At 33.1% G+C, this 14,398-nt stretch overlaps 1 protein-coding gene across 1 annotated transcript; it reads right to left on the minus strand.

The window, feature by feature from the left end:
• Positions 1 to 57: 57 nt before the first annotated feature.
• LOC136029135 (cuticle protein 7-like) lies at positions 58 to 12,800 on the minus strand. Its single transcript, XM_065707221.1, has 4 exons — positions 12,725 to 12,800; positions 9,850 to 10,029; positions 2,019 to 2,187; positions 58 to 212 (listed from the first exon to the last, which is right to left on the minus strand). The coding sequence occupies exons 1-4, from the start codon at positions 12,734 to 12,736 to the stop codon at positions 115 to 117; spliced, it is 459 nt and encodes a 152-aa protein (XP_065563293.1). The 5' UTR covers positions 12,737 to 12,800; the 3' UTR covers positions 58 to 114.
• Positions 12,801 to 14,398: the final 1,598 nt, after the last annotated feature.

Below are 14,398 nucleotides of genomic sequence, written 5' to 3' on the forward strand. Positions count from 1 at the left end.
CATAAAGACCAACAACGAAATGGTTATTTATACTAGTAGATAATATGATGATATTGGTTTTGTTTAATAAAATATATAATATTAATTTTGAGTACAAAACATCAAATATCTAAACTAGTATGGTTGCTTTGATGGGTACGACGGAGGAGCTGCATAAGGCCGTGGCTGTGGATATTTAGCCTGCCCTTCATACTTAACATCAGCTACAAATCCTGCAAAATAAAATATATTAGTGAAGAATAATTCTGAAAAAGAAATCAGAGAACATAAACATTTATTCTATCAATTCTTTCTTTTTAATTTTGTGTCAAACTAAATCCGTGTGTAATGTTCAATAGGCCAAATGACCACCACAGCTGATATATTTTTTTTCATATATAGGACATAGAACCGGGACTTCTGAGAAATTTTCGGACATTGAATCACTTTTTTTTTCTCTTTATTGTTTTTTTAATCCTTGTGCTGAATCCGTCCTTAATAAATCTTTTCATCAGCTTCTGCGTTTTCCCTACTCTAGGTCAGCATTGATTCATATTCACTGACCTCAGGGACAGATTTTAATTGCACTGAAGTTGCTTGTAAACTCATGTATGTGACGTAAGTCTTGTTGGTTGACCTTAGTTCCTGCAAGTCTTACCAAGGGATAATCCAAAATTCAGTTGTAGCTTTTCGTTTTAAATAAATTTTCAACTATTTGTCACAATACACTGCTACTTTATATTCTAGAGTTTAAACCGGATGTTCAAATAACATAAATGCCGTGCATAATAGTAGAGAATAAGCCCTATAAACTTAGATGATATCATGCAGTAGATGACAGACGTTGTCTCACCATTAATCGAAGTTCAGTTTCTATTTTGACAGGGGGTGTACGTTTAGCGTGCTCGCTGTTTATGTGAGTTTAGCACTATTACTGTAATACTTTTTATGTGAAAATATCTAGACAGCAGTTTTATTCATAAATGACAAGAAGTTATCAGTTCACCATTTTAACTTTAGTCTATTCAAAATACTTTCAGACACATACTTAAGGTATCAGGAATTTAATCTGTTCCTCAACAAGATAATAAACGTTTGTTTATAGCGTTTATCACTTTCATTTCTGAGGATAAGTGATTTAAGCCTTTACAAAATATTGCTCTGTAATCTTTTGCTCTGCCCACATAGCTTCCCAAAGACTATTGGTCAATATACTCCATGCTTTAAACGTTACTGCCCGACTAAGCTGAAGAACTGGGGAAACTTGAGGAAGCCTAGATGTTAGTATGACTCGCTACGTTCAAATTATTAACATGAAAAACAGTGTACTACTGGTCTTGGCAGACAAGATTAATTCGATCAATATTTTTTTTTTTTTAGTAAAAAGTATTTCAGTGAGTTTTTCCTTCATTCCTTATCTTTCTTCCTTATAAATAATAACTTCATTATAACATAACTAAGATATGTTTCTATAGCAATCGAAACTGTTTTGTGTAGTTTTTTTTTTCGTTTGGCTAAATTTTTCACTGGAAATTGTGGTATTTCGATCGAATAGTTGAACCAGGCAACTTCTTGAAATTTAACCTATCAGAAAAAAAAACACACATCACGAATTTTACGCTAATACCATTCTTATAGTATTTAAACCTATTCTTATAGTATTTAATATCCGTGTATTTAAACATAAAATCAATTGAATAAGGAGAGAAATTGATTAATCAAGCACATACGAGAGAAAATTCAAGGTTTTAACGGTATTTTTTATGCCGCTTTTAGGGCTTTTTCAAATTGATCTCGCTAAAATAAATTCATGCGTACGTGCCTTTACTCAAATGATAGCCTTATAACTGAGCCGAGAGATAGGGAATGGGGTTGGTTGTATTTGAATGTGAACTAAGTCAAACTTCTGGTTTGCCCAGTTTGCCCAGTTTCTTAAAGTATTTGAATCATGGGAAAAGAAAAGGAAATATTGAAGTGCTTCCTATTAGTAATTTTCCTTCAAAATAAATTATATTTGAGTGTCTTTACTCACTACTTACCGTTGTAGTGGTCAGCTTTGTAATTAACAATTTGAGTTCTTCCATCGGGTAGAGCTACTATGTATGACCCAGAAACAATATTGCCGTCACTGCTTTCTTTTTGAGCATAATTGTTGTAGGAATAATCATCTCTGACTGCGTATTCAAAATTGTACGGCATTCCTGGCTCCTAAAAATTGAAACCAAAATTAGAACATTTGGATGGTGTCACCTTATCGTCCTGAGAGCGGTTTTGCCGAATGTAACAATTTTTGGCGAAACTGAGTTGCGAACGCAATCTTGTGTAAAAAAAAATTTCTTTCGAATGGTCTAATTGACATTGCCGTAAGACATCTCTAACTGCCTGTATTTTGCAGTTCTCCTTTGCCGAATCGCATACTATTCAATACTATCGCATATATTCAAACTCGTTTTTCTCCGGTTTTTAGAAAAACAGATTCGGCAAAACCACTTTCAGGCGACGTTATATCTAAGATGATATCTACCAAAAGAAGATATTGTACATCTGAAACTTATGGGTGTATCCAATATATTCAAAATTTTATTGAAGAGCAAAACAAAGTTCTGATGGTCTTAACCAAGATTATTTCTCAAGATCTAATTAAGGTTTATGCGTTCAGTATGATACATGCTGTTTTGCACCAAATAAGCGAGAAATTACAAGAATAGGCAACTAGTTTTAACTCATCAAAATAAGTAAAAGAAAATAAAGACATGAAGTGTTTCGTACGTTCCCTATGAAACATGTAATTTTGCAATAAGCCTAGACCTATAATCAAACAGTTCGTGGTAACGAACTGTAGTAAGGAGCAACCTCAATAGTAAACGAAACTCTAAAAAACGGAATTTCGATGCTAAAAGATACATCAAAAGAATCGGATTTCTAGGCTAATTTTAAATATATAAGTTTCATCAAATTTAGTCTTTGTCATCAGAAGTTAGGAGCCTGAGAAAATGTGTCTTATTTTGGAAAATAGGGGGAAAAAACCCCTATAAGTTGTAGGATCTTAACGAAAATCACACTATCGCATTCAGCGCATCAGAGAACCCTATAGAAAAAATTTCAAGGTCCAATCTACAAAAATGTGGAATTTCGTATTTTTTGCCAGAAGACAGATCACGGGTGCGTGTTTATTTGTTTTTTTTTTGTTTTTTTTCCACGGGTCATCGTATCGACCAAGTGGTCCTAGAGTGTTACAAGAGGGCTCATTCTAACGGAAATGAAAAGTTCTAGTGCCCTTTTTAAGTGACCGAAAAAATGGAGGACACCTAGGCCCCCTCTCACGCTCATTTTTTCCAAAGTCAACTGATCAAAATTTTGAGATAGCCATTTTGTTCCGCATAGTTGAAAACCATAATAGCTATGTCTTTGGGGATAAACTTACTCCCCCACAGTCGGTGGGGAGGGGCTGCAAGTTACAAACTTTGACCAATGTTTACATACAGTAATGGTTATTGGGAAGTGTACCGACGTTTTCAGGAGGATTTTTTGGTTTGGGTGTGGGGTTGAGGGGAGGGGGCTATCTGGGAGGATCTTTCCTTGGAGGAATATTTCATGGGGGAAGAGAAATTCAATGAAGAGGGTACAGGATTGTCTAGCATTACTATTAAAAACAAAACAATGAAAATATAAACACGAAAAAGTTTTTTCAGTGGAAAGTTAATAGTAGCATTAAAACAAAACGAACAGGGATTATTACGCATATGGGGGGTTCTAAAAATATTTATAATTAAAAATATAAGAATATAAAAGTTTGTTACGTAAGTTAATTCTTAAGTAACGTATATTTTTTACTAATAAAAATGTTCATTAAAAATTAAAAGTTCCTGTTGCCTTTTTAAGTAACCGAAAAATTGGAGGGCAACTAGGCCTCCGTCCCCATCCCTTATCTCTCAAAATCGTCTGATAAAAACTAAGAGAAAGCCATTTAGCCAAAAAAAAGAATTAATATGGAAATTTCATTTAATAATTTATGTACTGAGAGCCAAAATCAAACATGTATTAATTCAAAAACGCTCAGAAATTAAATAAAAAAAGCTAGTTTTTAACTGAAAGTAAGGAGCGACATTCAAACTTAAAACGGACAGAAATTACTCCGTATATGAAATGGGTTGTCCGCTCCGCAATCCCTCGCTCTTTACGCTAAAGCTTTTAATTGTTTGAAAAAGTAGAATTGTGGCAAAAAGTCAAACTTTTGCGTAAAGAGCGAGGGATTGCGGAGGGGACAACCCATTTCATATACGGAGTAATTTCTGTTCGTTTTAAGTTTTAATCTCGCTCCTTACTTTCAGTTATAAAAACTAGTTTTTTTATTTAATTGCACGGAAAGGACAATATATTTCTATGATTAAATTCATTAGTTGCAGATATGTCTATTCACCGAGCCAGAATCAGGATATTGCTTTAACAATTTTTAGACGTAAAGCCTAGACCTCTAAGCTGCCGCGAAAGGACGAAATACTTCTATAGTTAAATTCATTAGTGTCAGATCTATCTATTCACTGAGGCAGAATTAGGATTCTGCTGGGGCATTTTCCTAGAGAATGATCTAGACCAGTTGAAAAAAAAATATTTCCAAATTTTGCCTGTTTGTCTCCTATTTTCAACTTAGTTTTATTTCTAAGAAAATGAAATTAAAAAATTATTTTAGTAGATAGTTAAAATTGAATCTTGGTTATCAAAGGAGGCCACATTGTAGCCTTAAGTTGAAAAAAAAACTGATTTGAAGGACGGATGAAAAATAACTTGCCAAAAACTGGCTCAGGGAACATAGATAAATAAAGTACATCATTTTCCTCAACAGTGCTTAAAGTATCTTAGATAACTTTTAGCTAGAGGCATTAAACCATCTTTTGGAAAAATCTACCTTTTGTTAAGAAAATACGCCTCTGCAGATCCATCCATGCTATACCCCGAAAATGCTCGTGTCAACTAAGTGACAGATTTGTGTTTATTTGTAGATGCACTCTTTAGTCTTGTGTGCAACGATAGAGGAATATTTTCTTAAAAATAAATTTAGATATCTTTAAACAATATAAGAAATAACTTTTTTTTCTTTTATTGGTGTGTTTCATTTGTTCCTTTTTCTTGCTCCACTATAATCTTTTGTAAATGGAGGGTAAATATCATTATGAAAATAATAGATGGCGATCTTATTTCAGTTTCCGTCACCTTTTTTTTTATTAAGAACATTATTTCCTGTTGACATTTAAGGTTGTGAACTAAAAAAAAACCTTTTGTTCCAAAAATACCCCAAAAATTCTGTGATTATGGTTTCGAGATAAAATGTTTTAGCTTTTCTAATATATTATGGTGTAACAAGAAAATGGACAGGGATAACTATAAGAGTTTGATAGGCAAAACTAGTTATATTTTGTTTTATAAGAACGTTTAAGTAATTTTAGAATAAAGCAAAAAATGTTTATGATTTTGACGAAAAATACAGCGTGAAATTCAATGTGTCTGAAAACTGTTGAGGGGTTTCAAGTTCCTGTTTACAATTTTGAAATTTTGGGTTTGATCGAGAAAGAATGATGACTACTGCTTGTTTTTCTTAGTTACTCTCTCTCTCTCTCTCTTTCCTTCTCTCTCTCTCCCCCTCTTTCTCTCTCTCTCTCTCTCTGGGAACTGTCTTTAGCTTTAAAATCTCTCAAGAATTCCTATAAATTTTCTTGAAGAGGAAAAAGTTCTAAAAATCCTTTCATAGAGTTAAATATTACCCATCAAAAGCTACAAACCTGAGAAAATCTGCCTGATTTTCAAAAAAGGAACAAACACCCAAAAGCTCAAGGAATCTGAACAAAAATCACATCATCAGATTCAATGTATCAGAGAACATACCTGTAGAGGTTTCAGGTTCCCATCTATAAAAATGTGGAATTTTGCGGTCTTTACGAGAAAAAAAACACAGATTCGATGTGTTGTTTTTTTCTTGTCATTTTTTCTTTCTTTAGGGTTTGTAATATCAAACCGACTGTCCTAGAGTATCACGAGAGGACTCATTCGAACGGAAACTAAACGTTTGTATGTCCTTTTTAAATAACCAAAAAATATTGCAGGGCAACTAGCTCCTCTCCAACGCCCCTTCTTTCCCCAATGCCATCCGATCAAAATTTGGAGATAGCCATTTTGTTCAACATAGTTGAAAGGTCCAATAACTATGCCTTTGTTTACAACATAAGCCCCATAGCACCCGCAGCTTATGAAATTCATCCTTTGATTGCATAAAGTATGTAACTATATGTTACATATAGTATAAAACATATATATATATATATATATACATGTATATATATATATATATATATATATATATATATATATATATATATATATATATATATATATATATATATATATATATATATATATATATGATGGATAAGAATAATCCAATTAATTTAAAACATGCTTTGTCAAATAATAAAAGATATTTAGATGATATTTTGGTCTTAAATTGTAAGGATTTCATTGATATTTCTAAAAATGTATATCCATCAGAGCTTATTCTTGAGCCTAGTCACGGCGCTGGTCATGAATATCGTTTCTTAGATTTAAATATTAATATTTGTGATAATAATAAATTAAGTTTTAAAATGTATAATAAAACGGATGATTTTGATTTTGAAGTGATTAGTTTCCCATTCCCTGAAAGTAATATACATTCAAATATCACATATTCAGCGTTTTTCTCACAGTTACTTCGTTATGCAAGGATTTGTAGTAATTATATTGATTTTAAAAATAGATGTAAAATCTTAAGCCAAAAATTGATATCAAGAGGTTTTTCTGCAAATAAATTAACTTGGCAATTTAAAAATTTAGTTTTCATTATAACGAACTTTTAAATAAATATCAAAAGAATTATCTAGAAATACTTAAAGAAATTTTCCACTAATTTCGGAGGTTCGAGAAATGTTATCGCAGCGCCATTTATTTTGAATTGTGTTTCTAATTGAGTGGATTTTCTTAAAAATTAGCCACATGGTAAAGATGAATTCTATAATTGTTTAGTTCATTCAGGTTTTTTGCAATGTGTTAATATTTTTGATTTGGTAAAATTTATAATATTTAGTTTACCTATTGTTGCTAAAGGGAGGGATATATTAACAGGATTAGCTTGTTTTGGTTTTACTTGGTTGTTTTACATTTGCTGTTTTTTTTTCATAGGCATGTATTTTGGGGGTGATACCTGACGCGGGGATGCCATGGATATTCTGTGGTAGCCACAACACTGTGCTGGGTAGAGAATTTAGAGTGGCGAAACCCTATATAGGCCAGTGTATTCTCCTGATGAGCCCTTATGTTGGGTGTTGCCTCCGAATTATTTGTCTATATTATTTTTTCTATTGTTTGGTAAATGACGACTTATACTTATTGACGACATGACTGCCTGTCCATGGATTATTCTTTATGGTTGATTGTGTGTGGCAATGCTGTTTGACCTATGTGATTGTATGGATGAGTAGGGTTAAGGCCTCATTCAAGTGCTGGTTTATATTAATCACTAATTTAGGAAAACAGTCTTCCTTTTCTCCTTCTGTTTTTTTTTTTTTTTTTTTTTTTTTTTTTTTTTTTTTTTTTTTTTTTTTTTGTGTTTGTGTTTGTGCTGTTGCATTGGTGATTTCTCTTTTCATGATATATATATATATATATATATATATATATATATATATATATATATATATATATATATATATATATATATATGTTTGCTGGAGGATGGGGAAGTTTCTGCTTGGTTGGATTTTTTCAGAGGGAGAATTTTCCGTAAGGAGGGTTCTGAGGGTGTATTTTTCGGGAAATTTTTGGACTGGAAGAATTTGCCAGAATTCCTTTACATAATTCTTTTTGTTTGTCTTACTTTCTCTCTACCGACTCAATTTTACATATGAAGAGGCTAAGAGGAATTTTCTTGGGAAATTATATATATATATATATATATATATATATATATATATATATATATATATATATATATATATATATATATATATATATATATATATATATATATATATATGTATATGGAATTGCATGAGAGATTTTTCTGGTCGGGGGAGGGGGAGTTTTCGAGATAAATTATCCTTGAGGGAATTTTCCGCTAGAGTACCTTTCCACTGGGAGAGGGGGGAGATTTTGGGATGCATTTTCCACAGAGAAGGGAATATCCTTTATTATTCGAAGAACAGTTAGAAATTAAAGTCTTTTTCAAATGAAAGTAAGGTAAAGAGATTTTCTTTCAGGCAAAATTGTCAGGAAGAAACTCTTCGAGGGGGAATTTCCAACAAGAATGGGATTGTCCGTTGGGGGTTTTCCAGGGAGATATTTCACGTGGGAAGAACTTTCCATGAAAGAATTTTTGGTGGGTGAATTAAAAAAAAAAGTTATTTCCACTGAAAGTAAGGAGGAAACAATCAGAAATAAAAATAACGTTTTCTCGACAGTAAGTAAGGAGAGTAAATTATTTGGTATGTGAGGAGGGTATACACCTCCTCACTACATCGCTCTTTTTGTGGAAGTTTAGGTTTTTGTCCCAATTCTTTAGGAATGAATCCTGAAACACAAGGGGCGTGTAATTAGAATAAATAGATTTTTTTAACTCTAACGTGATGCGTGAGGTATTAAAGAGGGGGCAACTCCCCTCACATTCGGAATAATTTCTGTTTGTTTTAAGTTTAATGTTGCTCTACACTTTAAGCTAAAATACTTTTTTTATTTAGCCCAGAATAAAAATGTCGTATGTGAGTTTATTTGTTGCTTTTTCATGGGCGATGTTATGAATCCAATAGTATTTAAAGATTGAGAGAGAAAGCTCATTTGAACGATAATGAAAATTTTTATTGCCATTTTTAAGTGACCAAAACCGTTGGAGGTTAACTAGCGTCGCTCCCAATCCTATTTTGTCCCAAAGACATCCGATCAAAATTTTAAGGTAGTCATTTGATTCAGCACAGTTGAAAGATCCAATAACTAAGCTTTTGGTGGTGACATTTTCCTCTGTTGTCCCTGGGAAAGCTGTAAGCTACGCCATTTGCCCATATTGTTCACATATTTTATCTGTTATTTAAAAATATGCTGAAATTCTTTGGGGGGAATTTTCTGTTGATAAGGATTTTCCACAGGGAGAAAGTTTTTTGGGGGAATTTTCTATGGGAACTTTATATTGAGGGAGACGGAAGGAGATTTCCTGGAATGATTTCAGGGATATTTCAGCATGATGCGGTCAGAAATATAATAAAAAAATAGACTTTTTCAACTCAAAGTTAGGACATCAATAAAAATTAAAACGAACAGACAATATTATGCATATTATGGAGGTTGTCCCTTCTATACCCCTTCTTTACGGTAAAGTTTAACTTTTTGTCACAATTCTCTGAGGAAGACTAGTAAAAGACAAGAGCTCTCGATTTTGAATAAGAAGTTTTTTAAAGAACTTTAAGACAAACTTGCATGAAAAGCAAGGACTAAGGATGGGGCAGCCATCCTTATACACATAATAGTTTCTGTTTGCTTTAATTTTTAATACTGCTCTTTACTTTGTGTTTCAAAAACTTGTTTTGTATATAATTAAAAGAATGATAAATAATTTACGCTCCAATAGCGCTGGTTTAAACCCGTCAACTGAAAGTTGAAGGGAATATAAAAAATTAAAATATCTTTGAGTTACAGTGTTCGGGTGATTTAATTTTCACATTTATGTACAATCTTCATAAAGTCATGGATTCATCTCGGTGCACCCTTCACTCGGCTGTTTTATACAGGTATAAAACCTAGTCAAAACCTGGGTTTTAAAACCACATCTTTTTCTAGACAAAATGTATAACTTACATAGGTGGCTGGTTTATATGAAGGTGCTGGGTAAGGAGCCGCAGCTGTTTGGACAGGTTGTGCATTTTGTTTATATGCTTGTACTGGGTAAGGAGCTGCAGCCACTTGGGCAGGGTATGCAGCTGCAGGTTTTTGATACTCGTTAGACGCCACAAAAGCCACCAGTGTAAGTAAAAATACCTAGAATCAGAAAATAATTTATTAGAAACTGCCAAGGCAGGTTTAAAAAATTAATTATCAGACTGTAATAATAATAGGCATTTTATTTTCACCAAGGCCATATCCAAGGGGAAGTGATTACCCTCCACCCCCCCCCCCGATATATTTGTCTGAATAGTAAAAATGTAACAAAATTAATATAAACACATTTTTTATACGTTTTTTTTTAACTCCAACCCTTGAAAAAAGTCTTTGTGATCCTCCCGCATCCGAGACAAAATCCTGGATACGACCCTGATTTTCGCATTAGTATACCTGTTAGTTTCTGCTATGAAGTTAACTTTATGGTAATTTTGGAAAAAATGTACCTAAAAGTTCAAAAATTTGATGTAAATACAAACTCTGTGTCATTTAGGTTTAAATTTTACTTTTCTGCTGGAATAGCAGCTCTCAATTCTTTACCTATTACGCATTCCTTATTAAGGCCCCTATGCCTCATGTTAGTCGTTGAGAGTTGGTCAATTAGTACATCTTGACGTAAATAAGACTACACAAAAGGTCGAGTTTTTGGCGGAAAAAAATATCATTGAACTTGTTGCCATTGAGTCGTGAAAATCTGAAATTTATGAACAGAGTACAATCAAATGCACTGAATGGGACGAAAAAAATTCTTCTGGTTCTGGTGGACCTTGTCTTGCTCATATGCTCATATGAGCTCATATATCAGCTCATATGAGAACAGCCCTTATGTTGAAAAAAACCATAAGTTAGGACTTGGCTTTCAAACTTTAAAAAGCAATTTTAAAGTGAGCCCTTCTTCTTTTCTACACCACTTTTTTAATGAAGCCTTCTCTTTTGTAATTTTTTAGAGGGAGGTTATCTCACGAGGACTGTAGATAGACCGTTTATAGAGTTGTAGACTGTGTAGATAGACTATAGATAGATTTTTATATTTATCTACAGTGCTCACGAGTAATCAATTGATAGATCTTTTCAAACCGTTCATGGTAATGCATGGTAGGTAAAGAACCATCTTAAAACTGAGTTTTGGTTGCAAAGTATTCATTAAGACATGTGCATTTTATGCTTATTAACTTCACATGTGAATTTATTAATTTGAAACATGCCCATCAATAGCTATTAGAACTAAAATTTGCTTGGTTTTAGCAGAAGTATGTAATATCCCCCAAAATGATTAAGATCCTCAGGGAAATTCAAATTGATTTTCACCAATGGTTATATAATATCAGGAGAAATCATTTTTGACCATAGATTTAATAGTTCTAGTGCTCTTTTAAGCAAAAAAAGGAATCGTGTCCACGTAAATTGTTGATTCTTGCCATTGTGCGCTTCAGAGCCATAAATTTGACCTGGATAGGATTAAAATATCTCAAGTAAAAATTGTAAGATAGCCAATTGATTGGAAATTTTCAAAAAACTCTTCGCATAGCCTCTCAGTGTTCGAGAACATATTGCCGTGCAGTGCCGCATTTGTCGTTGAACCTGGACGCTGTCAATACAAAATAAACAGATATTCTGTTACTCCATTCATGTAATAATATTACCATGCAGTATAGCATTGAGTTGTGTGCCAGTTATTACGGGTAAGCTCAGTGGACCTTTTGAAGGAGGCCTAAGTGGCCTAAATCAGTGGCCTAAATCCTCAAAAAGGGGATATAAGGCTCGTATATAAAACTGTTCTGTAAAAAGTCGGGACTAATTTAATAATAGGGGTGCTGAGTTGCTGATAAATGCTTTATTTACAAAATGCCTAAAAAAAATTTACCCTGAAAAAAATCAGCAAATTCAGTGTCGTATTTATTGAAGCTAATATTCTGTAAATTTTTGCCGTTATTATTGCTTATAATTTAATTATCGATAGTTCAACAACTTGTAATTATCCATTTTCCACTTAATATTATAGTTTGCGCGTTAGCGTAGACGTAATAAAGCGCGACATGTTACAAATGTATTTACGAAATGATATTTTGCAATTTAAATAAAACTTTCAGTTTACAAAAGTAATCTATTTCGCCTTTATTAAAATGCAAATAATGCTTTAAAGTTTTGGGTGATTTGAGAAGTGGAAGCACAATCCCTATTTTGTTGTAATTTCTTTTTGTTTTACTGCTCCTTCACTGTTCATTTTCATTCCTGTTTATTTTACGTTTCCATTTTGGGGAGATTATTCTCGAAAATGTAGAGGGTGGGGGAATTTTTATGCAATTTTTACGGAAGATACAAAAAAAAATTCAGAATCTAGGGCAATTTGGTTGTTTTTTTCGTTTTTTTTTCTATGAGAATACCCAAAAAGCTATTTTTTTAAATCTAAGAGGCGAAAAAATCTCGCGAGCAACCCCTACTCCTCCGACTGGTGCCCCTGGTTTCATTATTGTAACTACTACTCTTTTCAAGTTTGAAATCTTATGCGAGTTATTTTTTTCTCATAATAAATGACGCATTTGGTCCCTTCTATTCAAAGAAACAAAAATGCTTCTGATAAAATATAAGATATCTGCGCTTGTGACTTTCACCTATTTATGTCTTATATATGAACAAACAAATGAAAAAATTTTGATTTACTTTTCTAAGAATGCAAAACCTCCCAACAAAAGTTTTCTGTATATTTTCAACATAATTAATCTATTTTTTACTTTGAATCTTGAATCCCCCTGAAATAAATTCATGGTTTGACCCTTATGGAAAATAGACTCACTTTGCTGAGCATGATTAGACCAACTTGTTACAAGCTCTGTCTGATATTTCTCTATAACTCCACGTAATAAACTGACATTGCTTCAATAAACCCAAGTATTTATACTCATAAAATAGAAACTATTCAACCATGCACAGTTGCTGCTGGTTCCGCCTTCTGTATTTCTTATTTTTGAACAACTAATCTGGTAGATGTTTCGAAAGATAAACACAAATATAAACTCAAAAATAAACACAAATCTTTTCTGAATTAATGCTGTTTGATTTTTGCAATGCAGAATCTTCCCTGACTAGGATGAAAGGTTCATAATTCTTGAGGTAGCCTTTTTACCGACAAAATTCATTGCAAAAAGGCCTTAATGCCTAACAAAGTAGAATATTTCATCTAGTATCAAAGAGTATGAGTAACTTACAAAAATAGAAAGAGGGGTTAGTATAGACACAAGAAATCACCAGCACTATCTAGTGTTTCGGAGTAACTTGGCATTTTGTCAGTCTAATAGTAAGTCAGAATTAATGTAATTAGTATAATCGACAAAATTAGTGCAGGAATAAGCGTCGGATCTCTGTTTAAAAACAAAAAAAAAACACACAATTACAAAGCTTTAAAAAGAAATTCCAAAAATGTATATTCAATCGACTTCTCTAATTCTCCCTGAATATCTAAATTTGATCCCTTACGTCGTTCTCGAAACATTGCAGTTAATGTCTTTTGAAAACTCGGATGTGCATAACGTCTTGTGATCTACTGAGATACATGTGTCCTTCGAGGAGTAAACCCCTAGGTCCTAGCCTATCGAACAGTTCCTAAGAGTTCCAAGCTGATCAGACAACCAAGACCAAACCATCTTTGAACCTTAGTTAATTCGCATTATTTTAGGGCATTAACCCTAAGGCTTTGGGGATCCTGCCAACCAGGAATGATAGTTATTAGACTTTTTGACTATTTTGAAATGCATGTCTGTTTCAAAATTTGGATCCGATACCATACAGGTTTGCGGATGTAGCTGGGTTTGGAAATAGGGCATGGGCTGCCTGCTTTTTAATCACTGTCGGCCCCCAAAAGGGTACTAGAACTTTCAGTTCACAACTCGATGACCCCATCAGCAGTGAACAATCGAAGTCTTCTTGGTCGTAATCCTTAATTGGGTGCTTAAAATCCTCCTCTTGAATCTGCGCCCTCTCGGTCCCCTTAGTAATTAAAAATTGTAAATGCGTTTTAATGAAAACTCTCTGGTAAAAAAAAAAGATGTTTTTACTCAAATTGAATATTTATTCAGGAATGGTAATACGTTCTTTTTACGATTATCTCAACAGTAAACGTCAATTATAAAAATACATTATTGGGGTTTTCGAAAAAGAGCTTGAAACCCTGACGTGTCTGTTTTTTTTTTTTTTTCCTGTGCTAGTGGTGCAGTGGGGCATCAAAGGAACGCCAAAACGGGTAACCAAGCGAAGTATTTGAATTAAGATTTTACTCCCCCACCCCGTCAAGGCGTACATGAATTAGTCACACATAATACAATTAGAATTTGTGTTCTCCCAAAATATCCTAAGAAATAAAATTCAGGGAAGTAGTCCTTTCTTATGAGAAGCTCGGCATTCTTTGAAGCAGTATGGCAGATAAATTGCAATGATAATAAGACGAATTTCTGCGAATCGTGTTAACTATACA

Source organism: Artemia franciscana, chromosome 7 (assembly GCF_032884065.1).
Source record: "Artemia franciscana chromosome 7, ASM3288406v1, whole genome shotgun sequence".
NCBI classification, from domain to species: domain Eukaryota; kingdom Metazoa; phylum Arthropoda; class Branchiopoda; order Anostraca; family Artemiidae; genus Artemia; species Artemia franciscana.

Excerpts from the sequence above, each read along its gene's own strand:
- LOC136029135 (XM_065707221.1), bottom strand. Across the intron at positions 2,188-9,849 it reads CATATAAACCAGCCACCTAT|GAGCCAGGAATGCCGTACAA; the intron begins GTAAGTTATACA and ends TTCAATTTTTAG. Across the intron at positions 213-2,018 it reads CAAAGCTGACCACTACAACG|GATTTGTAGCTGATGTTAAG; the intron begins GTAAGTAGTGAG and ends TTTATTTTGCAG.